Here is a 20,274-nt window from a genome sequence, read left to right as displayed (position 1 = left end):
ACTGCCCAGCCAGGGCTCCAGGCCGTGCCGGGGGTGCGCTGCAGGGATCCCAGACACAAGGACAGGGCAGGGCTTGCCAGGTGAGGACACCCCACCACTTCTCACATAGTGTGGGGTGGGCTGGGGTATCTCCTACTGGGCTGGGTCCTTCCCCTCCCCTGTCCCACTCACCCACCGCCCCACTTCTGCATGGCACAGCCACATTACCCCACCTGCTTTGGAGGGCAAGGGCATCCTGTTCAGCAAGGTGCCCTGGTAAGGGTGCGGGGAGGCGGATGGCCCCAAATCTCTCTCCCCTGAGGCAGGCAGTTCAGCTGCCTGAGTTTACAAAGGGCTGAGGAAGGAGTAGTGGGGTGCAAAGGGCACGAGTCTGGCTTTAGAGGTTTCCTGCTGGAATGCCCTCCTCCTGACCGGCCTGGGTCTCCAGGGTCTCCCAGCGCGCTGGCGAGGCTGGGGCCCCAGTGTCCCGAGGTCAAGGCAGTCCAAGCGCTGCATCCTTTGGGGTAGGGGAGCTGGGGCTGAGTCAGAGGTCAAAGCTCCAGCTGACACCATGGAAAATGCCAGAGCAGGAAGAGTTACTCATGTGCCTCCTGGCCCCCTGTGCTCCCAGCGTCCTGCCAGCAGTGACACAAAGGCAGGAAGAGGGTGAAAGGGGATCGAAATACCTGAGCGATGCTTCATCATCACCCACCCCTCCACCCCGGGCACTGAGTGCAGCCTCCAGCCCCCACAAGGGACCCTCTGCAAACACCAGGGGATGCTGCCCAGGCTGGGGCAGAGCCGGGACAGGGGTCCCCAAAGAGCTGTGGGGGCTGTGGGCAGTGGGGAGAGCTGTTAGTGGCAGTGGTAGCTTTGGGACAAAGCTGCTAATGCCATGGGATTGGCACTTGGACTCGGCTGTGGGATCCTTCCCACAGCATAACTTTGTGTGCCACCAAGCAGCTGCCGGCTCCCACCCCAGAGGTGGCTGCATCTTGGTGCTGGGGCAGGGGACTCATGCAATGAGCAAGCGGCTGCAGGAAGCTTTGCAACCATGCAACCCCCGTCTCAGTGCCCCCCCAGGGATGTCTTGGCAGCCAGTGGCCCTCACCCTCCCAAGGGACTCCCGGAAAGGCTGTGCTTGTCCCTGGCTTCTCCCTGCCCTTCGTCATCATGTGAGTCCATGCCAGAGCCTGCAGGGCTCAGAATAGCTGACAGTTCCTTCCTGACATGCACACCCACACCCACCCCCACTTCTTCTCCTGCCGCCGGCGCCACTGCTAGCACAGGAAAAGACCTTCGAGGTGCTTCAGCTGGCGAGACAGGTCCTGGGGCAGCCTCCATCCCGGTACGGTGCGGTCAACCAGGCTGCATGGGTCTAGGCTGGCAGGGAGTCCACTGAGCCCAGCCCTGCTCCAGCCAGAGATCCCCATCTGTGCCCACCCCAGGTTAAAGCAAGAAGCAGGAGGTTTGGTGGTATCTGAGCTCTCATGCTTCAGGGCACCAGCCCACCCCTGAGTATCGGGGTCAGGCAGGAAAGGGGTCCAGGGGCAGCTTTTCCCATTAATACAGGGGGTGCCTCTTCATCAGCACCCTCCAGTGGGGCTGGTGGTCCATCTCAGGCAGGAGCCTGGGTGGGAGGGACCCCGCTCGGACCCACTTGGCTGGTCCCGTGCACTGCTCCTGCCTCTACAGCTGCTTTGCTGCAGATGGGGAGGTCCCTTCCCCACCCCGTGCCTCACCTTCCTCCTCTGCTGGCCCACAGTCTCCTGCATGGGACCTGGAGGGGACATGTCCATGGCAGGGCCCAGTCCCACACCCCTGTGCCATCCCACCTGCCCCCACCGTGTAATGCTCCAGCCCCATTGCCATCTGCCCGGGGCGGCCTGGGGTGAGTTAAAATAATTATACCCTGTCTGGCAGCGACTCCTCTGGGGACGCTCCAGCTCCAGCGCAGCAATGAGCCTTTCCGGCCAGGACTGGTCCCTGCACGCCCGAGAAGCAGCAGTGTCTGCGTGTCAGGGACACAGATGCTTTGAGAAACCAGCTCCTGTGGCCCGCGGAGCATCTGCGGGGTGCGCACCCCCTTCCCAATTCTGCTGGGAGCCCGGGAAGGGGGGAGCAGCAGGCGGGTGCATAGGGGGCACCATGGCCCAGGTTCTGGGCATTGCAGGCCAGGCCTGGGGACAGGGCTCAGCCAGCTGGGGTGGGAGCAGGCCAAATCCGTGCCAGCTGGGGAGTGGTGGGTGTGCATGTGTATAGGTGTGTGGTTGCACCAGCAGCTCTGCCCTGTCCCAGGCAGAGACAGCCCACCTGCATGTGTCATGTGCCCTGCACTGCAAGGGGAGGGCTTGTTCTGTTCCCTTTGAGGCAGATGATCTGAAGCCCATGTCCCCTTTCCCTTTGGACCCCCCTGAGGCTCCCAACCTCTACCCACGGTGCCAGCTAGAGGCCCCCAAATGGCTCTTTGGCTCGCCACCCCCTGCCCCAGATGTCCAGCTTGGATCTGTGACACCCCCACTGCCTGATGCATCAGCTTCCTGATGCGTGGGGCTGACAAAAGCTTGTTCAGCACCTCCTGCGCGTGACACCCTGAGGGGACGAAGGCAGCTTGGCCTCAGCTGCCCTCTTGGCTTGCCCTTGCCCTCTGCCCGATGACTGATGAAGCTTTCTTGAGTTGTGGCCGCTAGCCCCGCATGACTCAATGCATCTGCAAGCAATTTCGCAAAGCTGCCCATGGCACAGGCTGAGTCAGGCCGATGCCTACGGCTCTGGCAGGGTCCAGACCCCTCGGTTCCCCTCTGATTGTCACTCAGGGCCCCTGGGGCAGCAGTTTCAGTTCGTCTTCCCTTCCCCTACCAAGAGGCTCAAGCCCCATTGTGCAAACACAGCCTGGCCGGGCACTGCCATCCTGTGATGGGGCCTCCCGTGAGCAGCTCAGGGGGCCGAGCAGGGGTGCTCAGCTCTGCAGCAGCCATGCCAGGCTCCCTGCCATGCATCGCCTCTCTGAGCTCATTTCTCCATCTATGCCTGGTCCCTTTCTGCTAGGGACCATCCTGTGCTCAAACCCCCATGGGGCAGCAAGGGGCAGCAGCCTAGGGGCTCCCATCCAGCTGGGGTCCAGCATGAGGGCACTTGGCTGGGCTCTGCAGACCAGATGACCTAATGACCGCTTCCTGATGGAGCCCTGTGGTACCAAGCATGGCCTTAGTGGAGCCTCATGAACAGGATGAGGCCAGTGCTTAGTCTCAGGTGCTGGCCCTTTTAGACCCTGTGCCTAAGGAACTGAGAGGCCAGCTTGTCAGGGCTGGCAGCTTGTTCCTGCTCTGGGCAGAAGGCTGCAGTTAGCACCTGTGCGCCACATCCAGCACACCTGGCAGAGGGCCCAGCTGCAGCCCCACTGTTTGCAGGAGCTGGTGACCCCACCATGCCTGCTGGGTGCAGCTTGCGTCCCAAGGTGCAGCTCTGTAATGCCCACCGGGTTCAGACAGCAAGGGGGTATGCATCAGGAAAACCGACCATCACCTTTGTTTGTGGAGCTGTAGACCAGCCTTTGCAGCACCTTGATGTCTCTGCTTGACGGCTTACTTAACCGAGGGACCATCTCCCAATCACCAGCATCCTCAAATTAAATGATAGCACTTATCGCTGCAGTCATAAGGATGCAAAGGCGCATGCGTTTGTAAGGGGCAGGCCACGGAGTGAAGGGGTGTCGTGCTGCGAGATCACAGCATCGTGGCACTCTGAGTGACGCAGCAGACTATACCTGGTGGTAGCTCCCAAGGACCAAATGATGCTTTGCACAGAAGCATCCCTGCCCTGGAGACTCCAGCACTCCACTGGCCCCCTCCCCAGGAGGTGGGCAGGGGTCGTCACCCCCCAAACCCCTGTTCCAAAGAACCCCCTGCCCTCAAGGGTATTTATGGGGTTGCCAACTGCCAAAGGGCTCCAGGCCTGAATTTTGTGCATGCAAATAAATGACCCTGAATGCAGCTTGCAGGGCATTGTGGCCACTGGCATCCCTGTGCCTCTGGGGCTGTAGGCAGGGTGCTTTGCTGGCGTTTGTGCTACCTGCTCCTTGGAGTCATGTTTGATACATTTGGGGGGGTCTTTTCAGGTGCCCTGATGCCACAGTGACTGGCATAGATAGCACAGAGCTAAGCAGCACAGCCCTGCTCCTTCCCCAGCCTGCCTCCGTGCCAGCCCAGGCTCTGCCAGAAGAAGCCCTTGGTACCCAAAGCTAGCAAAACTGAAGCTATGGTAAAATCAGTGCTCCTGTGGTGCAGGTTTGGCTTTTCCCCCTTCTTTCCTCTCCCTCCCACTCCTCAATGCTCCACCTGTTTTCTATGCCCTGGGTCAAACTCCATTAGCCACGCCTGGAGGTTTGCTCTGCTGGGGTTGAGTTTGGCAGGCTCTGCTCAGGAGAGACCTGGGACTGGCATGGGTTGGCTGTGGGTTGGGGCTGCACTGTGCCAGCAGAGCGGTGAGTGGGGACCTCTGGACTGCCACTCTTTGGAGGGGCTGGGGTGCAGCAACAGAGCGATGTGTGGGTCGTCTGGGGTGGGAGTGTAGTCGTGGCCTCTGGCCTTCACTGGGCATATCTCCTGAGGTCAGGCCACAGCCCCTGACCCCTTTTTTGGGCCAGTGTGATTTCTCTGGAGGGGGCAAAGTGCCAAAGTGAGTAACTAGAGATGATCTGGCTGTGACAGAGGGGGAAACTGAGGCACAGGGCATAGCAGGGACTCGCCCAAGGCTGCACAGTGACTCAGTGGCAGAGACATGGAGTTTGGGCATCTCAGTTTCCATCTCTGCTCTTACAAGGAAGCCTGGCAGCCTCCGTAGCTGGGGACCAGCCCTCAGCATCCATGGCTGGGGTATGGGGATGGGCTGCACCCTTAACTCCCAAGCTTTGGGGAGCCCTATGTTGGTGTGAGTGGTTCCTGCACCCGATTGGAGGGGCTGGAGCCGGGCAATTTGGCGGGGCAGGGGCTCTGTGGCCCTCCTTGGTGTTGCATTGCTCTTGCAATAGTCTCAGCAAGAGCAGAATCCAGCCACTTCCCCTCTCAAATCTAATGCAGTCACAGTCCTGGGGCACTTGGCATCTTGGCTCCCATACCCCTCTCCCTCCCCACTCTGGGCCAAAAGCCCCCCGCTTCCTGCCTGGCATCTCATAAGGCTTCCTTATTCCCAGCCACTGTCGGGTGGAGGGGCAGCCCTGCATGCCCAGCAAGGAGGCAATAGGACACATGGAGATGGGGGGACGCAGGGCCCTGTTGCCCGAAGCCAGGGCATGCCGTGCCTTCCCCACTGGTCTGGGTCTCTCCTGCCCATGTGAGTGCATCAGCCTTTCCCACAGCCGCCCTGTCAGACAGGGAGGCCGGCTTAGAGACGCTAATGAGCAAAGCAGGAGGTGGGATGGAAAGCATTTGAACAGCGGCTGTACATAAGGAGCGCCCTAGCCCCTTGGCCCCAGAGCGGAGAGAGGAGTGGCTGAGGGAGGAGCCGCTGCCTACAGGCACCCAGCGAGACGGGCTAGGTCTTGGCTGGCAATCCCGGGTGTCTCGCTGCAAGGAGCCCTCCAGGTAGGACTGTCTCTCCTGGGACTTGCCTCTCACACGTGCCTTTGAGTCTGGACAGCTGGTTTCTGCAGGAGCGGGCACCAGGCAGGAGCTTGTGAGCTCAGGGGTGCTAGCACTGGGGAGGGGGGACATGGGGACCTGGGGGCTTGAAATCCCTGGCTCCGAATGGCAAAGCTCAGCTTTAGGGCCAGGTGGATGGGCTGTCAGCTGCTCGTTGCCTGCTTGGGGAGGCTCATCGAACACTTCAGACGCACCCTTGGGAAGGGGTGTGCTTGCTGGGAAAGCTGGAGCCCCCCAAACTGGGAGGGACTGGGGTAGCCACGAGGTTGGGGTTGCTTCCAGCTCACTTCTCACCAGTGTGTTTAGTGAAGGCGCGGTGGGGAGGCACCTCATGTCCCCAAGCAGCCAGCTGGGAAACTTTGAACCCAGGGTGTGTCTGGGCAGAAATCCACCCGCCTTCCCTATCATGCCTTTCCTGGAGAGCAGTTCCCCCCTGCTGTGTCCTGCCAAAGACCCAAGGAACTGTCTAGCTATTATCCAGCTTTTCTCACCCAAACTGAGCTCCATGGGGTTGCAAGAGAGCAGAATTCAGCCCTGTATTTGCAGGAGGGATTTTATCCGCCACTGAAATGCAGTTCAGTTATTACACCGCAAGGCAGCACAGGGGTCATTAACCTACCGGCAAAATGCAACAGCCTCCGGGATGGAACGTACCTGTGGTTTGACAGCCGGCACTAAATGCTACTTTGCATGGGGGTTTAATTGCTGCAGCAGCTGAGTCTTCCCAACCGGACCCCTATGCACAGCTTTGTCGGAGCCCCCAGCCTGCCAGGAGCCAGCAAGCTCGGTTTGGACACATCCCTGAGCCATGCCAAGACAGCAGACAGACGGTCATGGCTGAGGAAAGGGTCAAAGAACAGCAGGCATCTGACCAGGACTGTGCGTGCTGGTGCAGAAGAGGGTCCCAGCCAGGGGTTTTCATGCTTGCAGTGAGCAGGCAACAGCTGGTTGTGCTTGAAGTGCTGCCCGGAGAAGCACACTGGGTTAATTCAACCCTGTAGCTATCTGGGAGCAAATCTGCCCATGGGCGCTGACCTCGCCCAGGATAACATTATTCGAAGCTGCCCTGTGATTTTGAGGCAGGGCTTTTCTAGACTTGCCCTGGGATTTAGGCTCCTAAATCGCTTTGGGAATTTGTTACCTATGGTTTCTTTTTAATGGGTTTAAGCTAGAAGCAGAACCTAAGGCTCAGTCAGAGCAGGACTCTCCTTATCCCAAACCAGCATCTGCACACAGCACAGCCTGGAGATTTCGATGAGGGGCGTTGTGCTAGTTTAGGGGTGTTGAACTCATCTGGTACAGATGAGTAGCACAGGGTTGGGTCATGGGCTGGATCAGGCCCACAGACCCCTCGATATGCCAAATCCAGCACCCACTCTGGCCAGTCCAGGATTGCACTGCATGTGACCAGGTGGAGCGGGTGCCCTGGGTGTTGGATTTAGCATGCAAGGTGGGGATCCCTGACTGGCCTTGCATGAGTACTGTGTGCATCATGGATCCTGGAATGGGGACCACGTGCAGCATGTGCCCTGGGTCCTGCCCACCAAGCTGGCATAGCACACGCTGCATGTGTGGGTCAATTCAAGACCCAGGACCAGCCCGTGGACCGTACCTTTGACACCTCTGTGCTAGTTGCTCCACAGGTGTGATTTTAAAGGGGTTTAACAGCTGGAGCAAGATCCAGTGCAGACCCATGAGGTCTGTCTCCCGTGCTGAATGGTGTGCAATTGTAGTATGGTGAACAACCCAGCCAGAGCAAGTAGCAGCAAAGGTGGCAGTGACATGGCTTTGCTGTAGGCTGGCACAGCGTGGCACCGGGGCACCCATGCCTTTACATCTCCACCGCTATCAGTGCTTGTACCAGCCTGCCTACAGCTCACAGGGGCTGCACCCAGCAGGGTAGAGGTGCCCTGGGAGCTGGGTTAGGTCCAGGCTGTTCAAGCTCAACCGAGCAGGTTGAAATGGAGCTGAAACCAGTTCCTCTGAAAGCAGACTTGTGTCCATGCTGAGCATGGCACTGATTTAAGTACGCCGGAGCGATGTGGACTTAGACACCCCCTGACTGTGCCATGCTGGGAAGTGGGCATGATGGTGTGGTCAAGCCTAGGGGTTTCAGCAAGGACCCCCTACCCACTAGGGTGGGCAAAGCCATGGCAATAGCAGCCATGTGCCAGTCTGTGGTATTCGGGGCTCCATCCCCCGGCTGCCCTCCAGATGGGGCAGAGAGAGAGCCGTGTCCCCGGCTGCCTCCTCTCTTGTAACCATGAGACGGGTGGCACGGAGCCAGGCTCCCACCCTTTGCTGATGCCCTCCAGAGCAGTGGGGCTGAGAGCACTTAGGGAGGGGGCAGAGCGGTCGGGGCTGGGGAAAGCTGCCAAGCTGCATTCCAGTCTGGTGCCATTCCCGTGAGTCCAAGGGGTCTGAGTCACAGGCTGAGATCACCTTATTCCTGGCTGGCCCCGCTTGGCTGTGCCCCAACCCCAGACGGCTGCATGCTCAGGGTGTGTGTGAAGTCCAGCCTTGCTCATGCCCTGGGTTCATGGAGCACCGTGTACCCTGGAGCTCTCCTCCCTTTCAAGCAGCCGCCTCGCTGGAGTACAAGGCAGCAACCGCTGCACTCTGCACTGGACTGTCTTCCCCGCGAGCGTGCCATGCTGCTGGGAGAGCAGGCAGCACCACGGCTGCTGACCCCTGCTTGATCTGCAGGGGAAGCCAGCAACACCCCAAAGGTGCCAGGCCCCTGGCTCATAGGGAGCCAGCACCACCCCAAACGTGCCAGGCCCCTGGCTCATAGGGAGCCAGCATCACCCCAAAGGTGCCAGGCCCCTGGCTCATAGGGAGCCAGCACCACCCCAAAGGTGCCAGGCCCCTGGCTCATAGGGAAGAAATAAGACAGGGGCTCCGGATGCAGCGGGGCAGCTCAGGGACCCTTCTCCCAGGTTTTATTTTGCAACCGGCAGGGCAAGAAACAACCTCTTTCTTCTTTACATGGAAGCTCTAGGAAGATCCTGTCCCCAGGTGGAGGGTGGTGGGGTCTGGCCGTGTCGGGAACCTCAGCTGGCTCCTTTAGCAAGCTAGCAGAGAGCTCACAGCCAGGTCTCCGTGCAGGCTGCCTTGTGTCCAGCTCAGTCTACCAGCTTGGGCCTGGATCCAGCTGGTCTCACCTGTGAGCCTTCCCCACGGCGTCTTCAGACCTCCCCTAACCCCGGTGCATTTGGCTGTCACCCCAAGCAGGATTTGGGAAGCACCACGCTGGTCATTGCTCAGCTTCCAGCACCCGCCTTTGGAAACCATGTGTGCTGCGGCGATTGACACCTGCCCACCTGCAAGGGCACAGCCCGCCTGCCTCTGTTTTTCTCCCCTGGTCTCCTAGCTCCTGCAGGATGGGTCCGCAGCTCCAGAGAGCCCACAGCCTTGGGGAGATGGCATCTCCCCAGGGAGAGAAAGGAGGGAATGTGCCCCGCTGCCTAGGCCTTCCCAATCCCATTGCCCTTTGGGTCCAGATGGCCGATAGCCCCTTCCCCAGCCAGGCTGTGCGGCTTGTCTTTGCCTCTTTGGGACTCGGGTGTCTTGCAGGCTGGGGAACAGCACACAGCTTTCCAGCTTTCCCTCTCTCCCGTGGGAGTGGGGAGCTGACTGCCTTAGTGGGGGCATCATAGCTGGGGGGAGAAAGGGTTCATTGTTCCTAGGGGCAGATCCATGCATGCCGTCCTGGGGCTGGGGCTGAGGCAGCTCCAGTCAGGCCCTTCAGCAGTCACAGAGCCACCAGTTTCCACCTGGGCTGAGGGGCCGGGGCACTGCTCCCACTCAACCCCCTGTGAGGATCCCAGCCCCCCAAGGAGGGGCTCTGATTGCCCCTTTGCTTTGCTGTGCCAGGCTGCGGTGAGCCGGGTGCTCATGCCCAGAGATGGGAGGTGTCCCATGCCTGGAGAGCCCCGGCTCACCCTCCTTCCATCCTACTTTTCCCCCAGCAGATTCAGAGGCGAGATGAGGCTGCTCCGAGGTCTCACGCTCCTGCTGCTCTTGGCGGTGGCAGAGGGGCATGAGGGGCGCAAGGGGCGCACGCGGCGGGAGCTGGCGCCCGGCCTGCATGAGCAGGGTATCCGCGACGCCGGTGGGTCGTACTGCGAGAGCAAGGATGCGTGCTGCCACGGGCGGGACGACGGCTGCACCGTGCCCTACCTGGACACCATCTGCTACTGCGACCTCTTTTGCAACCGCACCGTGTCCGACTGCTGCCCTGACTTCTGGGAGTACTGCCTGGGCATCGAGCCGCCCTTCGCCGTGCAGAAAGGTAAGGAGGCCTCAGGCATCTGCGTCGGGGAAAGTGCCAGGTGTGTGGTCCCTAGCACCCTCCCTCCATCCCATGCATGGGGCAAATCCCCAGACACGGGGCGGCCTAGCCCCCCACTCCCCTCTGCGTCACGCTGCCCTTGACTCCAGTCCATGGGGCCTTCCTGGTCACCCTTCTCGCGGGGCCCCTGAGGATGTGGTCATTTCCCCCGCAGCTGTGAGCCGGCAGCTCTGCACACACAATAGCTGCTTTTCTCTGCGCTGGGCGGTGGGAAGGGGGGAGTCACCAGCAGCTTTTCCTCGGGCTCTGGATGTCTCTGGAGTGAGGAGCCATCCCTCCAGAGGTGCCAGGTGCAGGGATCCTAGTGAAATAGGAAAAGATCCTCTTTACCCCTGTGCAGACCCCGGGACCAGGCTCAGCTAGAAGCGAGAGGTGGCGCAGCATATTCTGTGCGTAGGGGCATGGGGCTTGCTAGTTAGCTGGCGTCAATCCACGTCCTCCATGGAGCCGCACGGTTTTGCATGCTACACACTGACCCTTTGCTAACCCCTCTGCATCCTCATACTCTGGAGAAACCCTGGCAGATCCCTAGCCCCCAGATTGCAGCCAGGTGTAGCCGGAGGCAGAATCCAATGCTGTGTCCAGCCTTGGGTTGCTTTGCCCATGGGTGTGGCGTGGCCACTACTGGGCAAGGACAGGACAGCTCTGGCTGCGACGCCCTGTGGGCTAAGTTGGGGCACAAGCATCCCCCATTTACTTTAAAAACCAGGGGAGTGATCCTGGAAGAAGGGGCCAAGACACCATTGACACCCATCCCCTTGGAAATGGGGCCACAGGGGCTTCTGTAGTGAGCTGGACCTGGTGCTTGTGGATGTCCAGGGCTGAGTTCAGCACTGTGGGCTTGAGACTCTTGTGGCCACACTGACTCACCCGAGCAGGACTTGTCCCCACACTGCAGGAGGTCCCTGCCTCTGGGGCCTGTGGCAAACCTCTTTCTGAGAAGTCATTGAGGACCGGAGCCAGCTCATGCATAGGGATGAAGCATTTGTCACTAGCTCCTTTATCTAGGAGTTGTTTGCGTGCCCTGGCAGCCTGGCACGCTAGGTCATCTGCGAATGCCCCTTGTAGGCAATGACGCAAGCGCTCCATGCCTGCAGGAGCGTGTCACACCTTAGACATTCTTAAGTCCTCCGGCATCAAACCCCAAGCCAGCCAGGGTCATGCCCCCTCCGCCGGCAATCCCGTGGGTGATAAAGCAGTTTCTGGCTGCACTCTGGGCAGCGGCTGCCACCAGACCCTGGGGGAGGGAGGGAGAGGAGAGGGGCAAGGGGCTGCAGTGCAATCAGCTAGATCAGAGGGGCAGCTGCACAGCCAGGGATGTGGGAGCACCTGCCTCTTCCCCACCTCCAAGAAGGCATTGAACCCATTAATGCTCTGGGAAGCCAGAGATCAGCACTGGGCAGTGTGGAGCAAAGCTGGAGCAGCTGGAAATAGGAGCGTGGGCTAGTCTGGGAGCATGTTACAGGACTGAAAGCACTGGGTGGGGACTCTGCAAAGATGTCGAGTGCCCTGCTCTTCTATGCCCCCCCTTGTGACCTCGTTCTTTCTCCCTGGACCTTGGTGAGCGAGTGGAAATGCACTCGAGCCTGAAGGTGCTCCCAAGGGCGGGGGGAAGCACCGGCATTTAGAATAGGATTTGGGAGCCAGGTGGATGCTTGTTCCCGGTTTTGCCCAGCTCCGCTCCAGAGCAAGCCGGACCAGGCCATCTGCTGCCAGGCAGGGCCAAGCTACAGCCTAACCTAGGGGGTAGAGCAGCCCCAGGCTGTGATATGAGGCTGAAAGCAGGTGAGTTGGGACAGTTTATTCACAGAGACCCAAGTCCTTGAAAGTTCATGGGCCTCTTCATAGCAGAAATGGCAGTAATAATGTCATGGGATGCATTGTCCTCTCCCTAGCCTGGCCCAGAGGTGCTGGGAGCCTCCCTGAGCAGGATTTAAGGGACGCTGTTAGCACGCTCCCCGCCAGGCTTCATTGTAGGCTTGTCCCCGTTGGACCTGGCATTGCTGCCTTGCTCTAGTCGTGCCCCTTCAGTCCTTCTCCGTGGCCTGAATGTTGTCCAGAGCAGTGTCTTTGCCAACGAGGCCATTCTCTGCTCCATCATGACATGCGAGGAGCCAGGGGTTGGATCCGTGGCACAGCGGGGAAGACCTTGCCCTCAACCCATCTTCACGGCTCCCTGCGGGCAGCTCTGACCACGCTGGGTGTGGGCCCAATCCTGCTGCCGCTGAGAGCAGAGGGAGTGAGGCCCAGCCTGGTGTTAGCAGCCACTTGCCTCACACGCTCCCTTGCACGAGAGCTTCTCACCATGGTTTCTTTCTCCTGCCCAGTGTGTGTCCGTGGTGGACACAAGTACCCGGTTGGAGCCACGTACAGAGAGAACTGCAACCTCTGGTGAGTGCCTGTGCTGTCCTGCCTGCCTGCCAGGCTCTGCTAATTACTCCCTGAGCCCCCAAGGACTTGGGTTTGTCTTTAAAGCATCCAATGCATATATTTCATAGAGGGGAAAAAGGGATCATGGCCTCCCTCGCAACTGTGAGACTTCAGGCTGGGGGAACGACGTCCTTGCTGGGGACAGATGGGACAGAGCATTACACGTGGCAGGGACCGCCTTGGTCCGGGAGAGGGGTGTTGGATGCTTTGCCCTCTGCAGCGTGCAGCGGTGCGGGAAAGGAACAGCCTTTCTCTGCCGCCCAGCGTGAGCTCGTTCCAGGCGTCGGGGGTTTGTCTTTAAACACGTTGCAAAAGCATTTCTGGAATCCTGGAAACTGGAGATAGGAAAGGCAGATTTGGCTCCGCTGTGTCTCCATGCACAGAAAGCAAATATTCTGCGGGCCTGGAGGGCTCTTGTCTTAGATTGGCGATAGCAATGCCCATCAGAAGTCAAATCGTATGTGTGTGCTTCTCTGCAGGGTCGGCTTGCAGGCTTAACACCAAAGGGCTGCCCCCACTCTGCCAAGAGCAGATCCCTCGTCTTTTCTAGGTGGGATGCATAGAAAGCCAGGGTGTAACGGTGGGACAAACTGGAGATGGAGTGCATTGTGCAAAGCCGGTCCTCAATTAGATTCCAGCCTGAATCTGGAGTGACTCCATTGATTTCAATGGAGCTGCTCCAGATTTACACTGGTTTCATGGAAACGGATCCAGGCCCACTCATTCCACCCCTGCCTGTCACCTGCATCTGCTATGCAGAGTTTCCCTGCACCCGGGGCATGTTGTGAGCTTCAGACCGTGTGTCCCTTCCCACCTGTACTCCCTCCCAGCACACGGCCACCACAGCCATGGCACGAGCCAGTGTGGGTCTCAAGGGAAGTCATTTGCTACTCAGGGCATCGGGGAGGGGGCATGGTGCCCTCATTTGCTTCCTGCTCCAAGGCTGCAGGTGCTGGCAGGTGGCACGGGATCTGGCCCATGGGCTGTTCCCAGCCTGCAGGGGTTAATATCGCGGTGCAGTGCTGCCAGTGTGGTGTGCATAGAAACCAAACAGCAACACTGGAGGGGGGAGAGAGGGGGCTTTTATAAGGCATCTTAGAAGCACTGGAATTTGAACTCTGGCTTTTTCCATTACCTCATGGGTGTTGGTGGTCCAGCCCCGAGGCACGGGCTGAGCACCCGACAGGCTGCAGGGAGAGAGGATGCCCCCCCATCCTGGCTGATCCTGCACAGGAGAAATGCTGGGCCTGGGGGGCAGTGCTGCCCCGGGGGTGGCCATCCCGATGGACCTGGTCCCAGCTGCAAACTGTCCCAGGGGCAAACTGCTGGCTGCGGGTTGGGGTGGGGGTGTCTGTCTCCACCCTCTATGCAGTGCATAGCTATAGCTAGAGGCCTCTGTCTGCGCACCCACGCATCTCTCGGCCCCAGGGAGCCTGGGGTGGGGTGGAAGGAGAGCAGCATTTCTTGGCATTGAGGAGGTACAGGAGCAGGGGGCTCCTTTCTCCACCTCTCCTGAGTGGAGGATGCAGCTCATCTCCCTCCACCCACCCAGGCTGTGTTCCTAGCTGCACTGTCTCTCCTCTGGGTGTGTGTGTGTGTGTGTGTGTGTGTGTGTACATATGCACGCATGCATGCGTATGCACATATGAATATGTATGTGTACATATGAGTGTACATCTGTGTGCATTCATGTGTGTGCACATATGAGTATGTGTGTGCACATATGAGTGTGTGTCTGTGCATGCATGTGCAACAGATGAAGGTGTGTGCATGTGTGGGATACTCGTGATGTCCTCTCCATGCACCTGCTGCCACTTGCCCAGGCTGCCAAGCACATCAGCTGTCCAGTGGTGTGAGCCTGGCAGGGGGGCAGGGTAGGACCTTGGGCACAGTGGTCCCCTAAAGCCCAGCGTGCTGGCATGAAGGGCAAGGGGCAGAGGACATGTCTCACCTTCCTTTCTTCCCACTCCTCAGTCTGGCCAGCTGCCAGGGGAAGAAAGGCTCAGATAGACTGGCAGCCCCTGGTGGCAGTGCCTGGCAAGGGGCTCCCTGCAGCCCCAGGTCCCACCTGGCTCTGACTTTAATTGGTGCCCGCCATGCCAGCTCCTCAAAGGGAAGCACAGGCTTGCGGATGGGGAAGGAGCAGAGCCCGGCGGGGCCTGGAGGTGCTGGAAGCAATTAGTGCTGTGGGCAGCTCAGCTCTGGGCTTGCCCGTGGCAAAGTGGGAGTGGGGAGGTATGTGGTGGGGGCAGCGCAGCAGCAGGACACGCAGCGATGCCCCCTCCTCGGCCCTGATCCCTCCCTGTACCTGCCTTGGGCCTCTCTAATCCCAGCTCTGTGGCTTCAACTCGGGCAGATACCTTCGTTCTGCTGCAGAAACAGTGGCCTGAAGTCTTCCCCTCCCCAGTCTGGGCTCCAGCCCAGAGCTTGTTGATGTTAGCAGAAGCCTGGCTAACTTTCCAGCTCATTATTTTTCATCCCAGGCTCCCTTGCCCTCCTGGACTCCAGCAGGGGCCCGCAGGTCAGCGTGCCAGAGCATGTCCTGACTTCAGGGTCTCTCCAGCCTGCGATCCCGTGGCTGTGAGTGGCCAGCAGAGATGTGGGATGCGGGTAGATGCAGGGCTAGGGGAGACCCTCAGTTGCTTGTGGGAAGGGGAGAGCTTGCCAGGGGATTGCAGGAAGACTGCGGAGCCGATATCAGTCCGTGCACCATGGTGTTGCCCGGTGGCCCCTCTCGAACTCCTGACTGGGTAGCAGACCCACCCCAGCTCATGCCACAGACACGCTCATGACTGGTGGCCGTGTGCTTGGAGGGGGTGCGGGTGGGAGGCAACACACTATCTGGAGCCCACAACACACCCCGAGTACAAGGAAACCCTACACAGCAATGCCTGCCGGCCCCCTGGGTCCTGCTTTGATGTGCGTCCAACTCAGCACCCCGTTCTCTCCCCTCCACTAGCACCTGCGGCTCCAATGGCCGGTGGGACTGCGAGGACCTCGCCTGCCTCATGGATGGCAGGATGATTGAGGCCATCAACAGAGGGGATTACGGGTAAGACATGCAAGGGGTGCATGCAAAGGTGTTGGGCTGGAGATGTCCAGCCACAAGGCACCTGCAAAATGGGCCTTTTTATTCGGGAGGAAACCCTTTTTCTTGGAAAATCTGTGAATACTTTCTCTTACCATGGCCCTGTCCCTTACTTGGCCCCCCTGTGAGATAGGCACTGGGGCCAAGGGTGAGGTGACCTGGGGCTCTGGTACTGAGCAGGGATATAAAGACTTCAGGAGACGGCAGCTCCTTCCCAGCTCAGAGTTGGCTACCCCGCCATGAGCTGAGCTGAGCTGAGCTTGGAGGAGAGAGGTCCACGGCTTCTCGAACGTAGCAGTGCCCAGAGTTGGGCCAAGTTGCTGTCATGACATTAATACCCTCCTGCCTTCCCCGTGGGAGAATCTGGTCGTGGAGCCCAGGGAGGGCTGGGTGCCTCAGCGCTGCTCTTCTTTCACCTCCCTGGGGTTGTCCGGCAGGTGGAAAGCCGCCAACTACAGCCGCTTCTGGGGAATGACACTGGACGAGGGCATCCGCTACCGCCTGGGCACCATCCGCCCCTCCACCACCGTCATGAACATGAATGAGCTGCATGTGAGTTGGTTGCGCCCCTGCCCGGGGGCGGATGGGGGTTACTTGGGCTGGGGGATGTGGGTCCTGCCTGGGGCTGCTGTCCTGGAGACATCGGGACTTGAAGCACGTTTCTGTGCTCAGGTGGCCCGTGTCACTCCTTGCTGCTGTGGCTCATGGCTGTGAGGTGCGGGAGCACTGCTTCACCCCTGGCTTCATGGGGAACTAGACTTAGGGCAGACTAAGTGACATGACCATGGTCCTCCAGGGACTCTGAGCTGGGGTCCCTCTGAACCCAGTGCCTAACCAGCTCCCCTACTTGAGCAAGGCTAGGCTGCCAGGGGCCACCCCTGGCAAAGGCAGTGGCTCCATGCTTTGCAGGCCTAGCTGGGACTGCTGCTGCTGAGGCCCCTACAGAAATGCTGAGAGTGCCAGATGTATCCAGCAACAAGCCAACTAGTGCAAGCTCCCAGGTTGGAGAGCAAGCCCTGAGGAGCCTTCCAGTGCCCAGAGAGGGGATGTTATCATTGCATGCTGAGGGCGAATGTCCACAGCCCCCCACCATGCATGTGAGCACCGTCTACATGCATGGCTGAACATGCAGCAGCCCACGCGAGTGTGCGGCTTGCTCATGTGGAGGCACATGCATGACCTTGCGTGTACTGAGATGCAGTAACCCCATGCACCGGAGCGGGGAAGGGCTCAGGATAAGCTCACAGCCCTGTTTTCTGCATAGCAGTGGGACAGGTGAAAGGAGGCAGCCTCGGGGGGAGAAGGGAGAGAGATAGGGGCAGAGGCTCATCAGGAGAGGGACAGCGAGCCGCCCCCCCCCCTTTCCTTTAAAACCACTGGCTCAGCACATTCAGCCTCACAGTCCCAGAGTGGGATTTTCTTTCCCATGGGAAACCAGGTCCCTGCAGCCCCCCCACTCCAGCGCCTGCCGAGTCAGCAACGAGAGCCTGGCCGCATGCCACAGGACCCCAGACACCTCCCAGCCCTGCCACCTCCGGCTGTGCCCGGGCATCACCAGCAGCCCATCCGCTGGGGGCAAAGAGGGACTCTGCTCTCGCCCAGCACCGCCCTGTGTGCTGCAGAGCCTGCCCCTGCACGATGCAAGCGGGAGCTCGGTGCTGTCACGACTCAGGTTTTCCAAGTGTGATCCTGGAGGCTGTTTTTTCCCCTCCCTCCCCCAGCGAGGGACAAGGCCAGCCGGAAATCCAAGCTGTCCAGGACAGGACAGGACGTTATTTCAGCTCGGGCTATTGTGTGCTCTGCCTTTTTGTTTGTCTCTCCACGCTTCTATTTGACCCGACTGGGGCCGTGATAAGCCAGGGCCGGAAGAGGTGGAAATGTAGCAGGGGAGGCGGCAGGCTGCAGGCCAGGCAGGAAAGTCCGTGTCCTTCTGGTTTAGGGGTTTCCCTGAAATTACGTGACCCAGATGCAGCTGCCCTGGTTGGCAGGGAGAGGGCTGTGATGGGGCATCATCCACACAGCCGTGCCCAGCCCCTCCTGGCACTGACGGCACCTGGCAGCAAATGCCCAAGGTGGGCAGGGCGCACTGCTCTTGCTACAGCCCCCAGCCCGGTGGGTAGAGGAACCCCTCCTGCAGCAGATCCTGCCTGTTTCTGCTCCCACGTCCCCTTCGCTCAGGCCACTTGGGAGCTAAAGGGCCTTGCTATGAGCCCGTAGTTGTGGGGCAGGGCTGGGCTCCCCATGCAGCTGGCTTGGAGCCTCCTTTCACTGTGCCAAAAAAAGAGAGCGTGAGCCCAGTTGCTTTTGGCTTGGGCTGGGAGCCGCAGCCTTGTTCCCACGGCCCTGGGGGTGGCTGGGTCTTGGCTGCTTCCAACCCTCCCTGTTCAGGGACCCTTGGTCTCCTCGAGGTGTTAGGACAAGGGTGGACATTTTTACCCTGGCCTGGCTCTGCTCATCTTGGAGGGCACCTTTCGCTGGCTCTGTGGGAGATCCAGGAGGAGGGAGCCCAGACATTAGGCAGCCTCTTTGCTGGCCCCACAGCTCAGCGGGGGAGCAGTGCTCCTCCAACACCTGCTTTGTACCCCTGTGGCATATACTTGAGGACTGGCCAAGTTTAGGGGAAGGGGAGGACCAGCCACTCCCCACCTCCCAAGTGAGATGCTCCCCAGGGTGCTGGAGCCGGAGGAGGAGCTGGGCCCTCAGCAGCTCAGGCAGGCTGCAGAAGAGACCTCTGCCTAGTATCACAGGCTTGCCTGGGAGCCAGGAGGCAAGATGGCACTAGGCACTGCACAGCCACGGGGTGACAGCCTGCAGCCTTGCAAATGGAGCGATCACCAGGGTCTGCAAACACAGACCTACGTGAATGAGGAGAGCCAAACAATGGACTTTGTGCACTGAGCAGTAGGCGACCTCTGCAGACCCTTTGTCTGTCTCGGGGACTTAGGGACTAGCTCCCAATTCCCAATTCGCTTCAGTCTTCTAAGTAAGGGTGTGGCAGAGGAAGGCTCCTTACCCCATCTTGCTGGAGGGGTGGCGGGGAGTGGAGGCACAAAGAACCCAAGTGTCTTAGGATGCTCTGTCCTGTATCCAAGCCCTCAGGAGCTGGATGCTTAGCTGTTGCTCTCGGCGAGAGCCAGGCTTCCCAGTACCTTTGAGGCACCAGGTCCTGGGAGCCTGAAAGCCACCCAGTGAGGCAGAGGGTGGTGCGTGCCCAAGCCACTTGGGAAGTGCAGCGGCATCCTCCCTTGCCCCGGAGATGCCAAGCAGTTTGCCAGGACCTTCTCGGAGACTGCAGCAGTCTGGCAGCTCCTGAGTTCCCGTCATCTGCCTCAGGCTCCTTGGCTCAGGGACTTGCAGATGACTTCTGTGGGGCAGCCGGGAGCACTGGGGGCAAGAGATGAGCAGGAGGCATTACCGCCCCTGGCCCTGGGGCACCTTCCAGCCCCTCTGCCCTTGTGCAAAGCCCCCTGGCCTCACTGAGACTCCCCCACCTCCCATGTCTTTGCCTTTGCAGATGAGCATGGACACCAACGAGGTGCTCCCCAGCTCTTTCAACGCAGCCCACAAGTGGCCCGGCTTGATCCATGAGCCCCTGGACCAGGGCAATTGTGCTGGCTCCTGGGCCTTTTCCACAGCAGGTGAGATGCCCAGGAGCTGAGCAGGAGGCTGGGAGGGGGCTGAAGGAGAGGGGAGATGGGCTGTACCTGCAGTGCGAGGAGCCCTCTAACCATGTCGGCTTCCCCCCAGCCGTGGCTTCGGACAGGATCTCCATCCACTCCATGGGGCACATGACGCCCGCCCTGTCTCCTCAGAACCTGATCTCCTGCGACACCCGCAACCAGCGGGGCTGCAGCGGGGGCCGGATCGACGGGGCCTGGTGGTACCTGCGCCGGAGGGGGTGAGCATCTTCTTACCTGGGGCTGGGCTGGCCCCATGGGCAGAGCTATGGGCATAGGAGAGGGCACAGGACTGGAGGGCAGAGTAAGAAGGCATCAGCAGGGTGGTGTAGGGCTTGGATTGTGATTTGGGGTTGAAAAGCATTGGCTAAGCTGTGGGGGCCAGGGGAGCCCAGACCTGGGGGAGCTGGGGCTCAGGGTTGAGGGGCATTGGCAAAGCTTGAAAGAGAAACTGGGGGTAGCACACCCACTGGCATGGTCTCCCCCAAGCCGTGGGGTGGCTAACTTGCATGGCCATCTTGGCCAGCAATGGATACTTCTCGAGCGGTCATTATAGAGCATGTCCCTCCTGGTTGGCCTTCCAGATGCCATCGTTGCCCAGGACTGGGGACAGTGCCTGCAGTGCTAGGGGGACCCCAGATACTCTGGGAGCTGCTGTGCACCACGGGTTGACCCCCATGCCTTGTCTCGCTATCCAGGGTGGTGACCGAGGAGTGCTACCCCTTCACCAGCCAGGAGAAGGACAGCCCCCCTGCGGGCCGGCCCTGCATGATGCATAGTCGCTCCACGGGCAGAGGGAAGAGACAAGCCACCCAGCACTGCCCGAACCCCTACACCCACTCCAACAACATCTATCAGTCCACCCCTGCCTACCGCCTGGCTTCCAGCGTGAGTGCCTGGCCCACAGCCATGGGGGGAGAGCTGTGCAGAGCCCCGTGTTGGAGAAATGCATGTGCAAGCATGTCTGCACACTGGTGGGCTCACACGGGTGTGCCAGGGTGGGTCAGAGAGGGCACACGAAGGGCTGCATGGATATGTATAAGTGTGGGTACAGACGCGAGGGCTTCTGTGCCCTTGTGAACACGCCAGTTCACATGTTTTGCAAGC

At 59.9% G+C, this 20,274-nt stretch overlaps 1 protein-coding gene across 3 annotated transcripts in view; it reads left to right on the top strand.

Moving 5' to 3' along the window:
* The first annotated feature begins 5,417 nt into the window (after positions 1-5,417).
* Positions 5,418-20,274, top strand: part of TINAGL1 (tubulointerstitial nephritis antigen like 1) — a 32,102-nt gene continuing 17,245 nt past the window's right edge. Inside the window, exons 1-8 of one of the 3 annotated variants that reach the window (XM_014601183.3) lie at positions 5,418-5,561; positions 9,590-9,912; positions 12,300-12,363; positions 15,362-15,454; positions 15,928-16,042; positions 19,005-19,128; positions 19,238-19,388; positions 19,866-20,055. In XM_014601183.3, the coding sequence (XP_014456669.1) occupies positions 9,606-9,912; positions 12,300-12,363; positions 15,362-15,454; positions 15,928-16,042; positions 19,005-19,128; positions 19,238-19,388; positions 19,866-20,055 (1,044 nt within the window). In that variant the 5' untranslated portion in view covers positions 5,418-5,561; positions 9,590-9,605. The remainder of the gene's footprint in view (positions 5,562-9,589; positions 9,913-12,299; positions 12,364-15,361; positions 15,455-15,927; positions 16,043-19,004; positions 19,129-19,237; positions 19,389-19,865; positions 20,056-20,274) is intronic. The other 2 variants (XM_059729592.1, XM_006274814.4) reach the window with 2 other exon arrangements.

The sequence above is a fragment of the Alligator mississippiensis genome, chromosome 6, assembly GCF_030867095.1.
Source record: "Alligator mississippiensis isolate rAllMis1 chromosome 6, rAllMis1, whole genome shotgun sequence".
Classification (NCBI taxonomy): domain Eukaryota; kingdom Metazoa; phylum Chordata; order Crocodylia; family Alligatoridae; genus Alligator; species Alligator mississippiensis.
The sequence above is the reverse complement of the archived record's forward strand: the minus strand, read 5'-3'. Positions and strand labels throughout refer to the sequence as shown.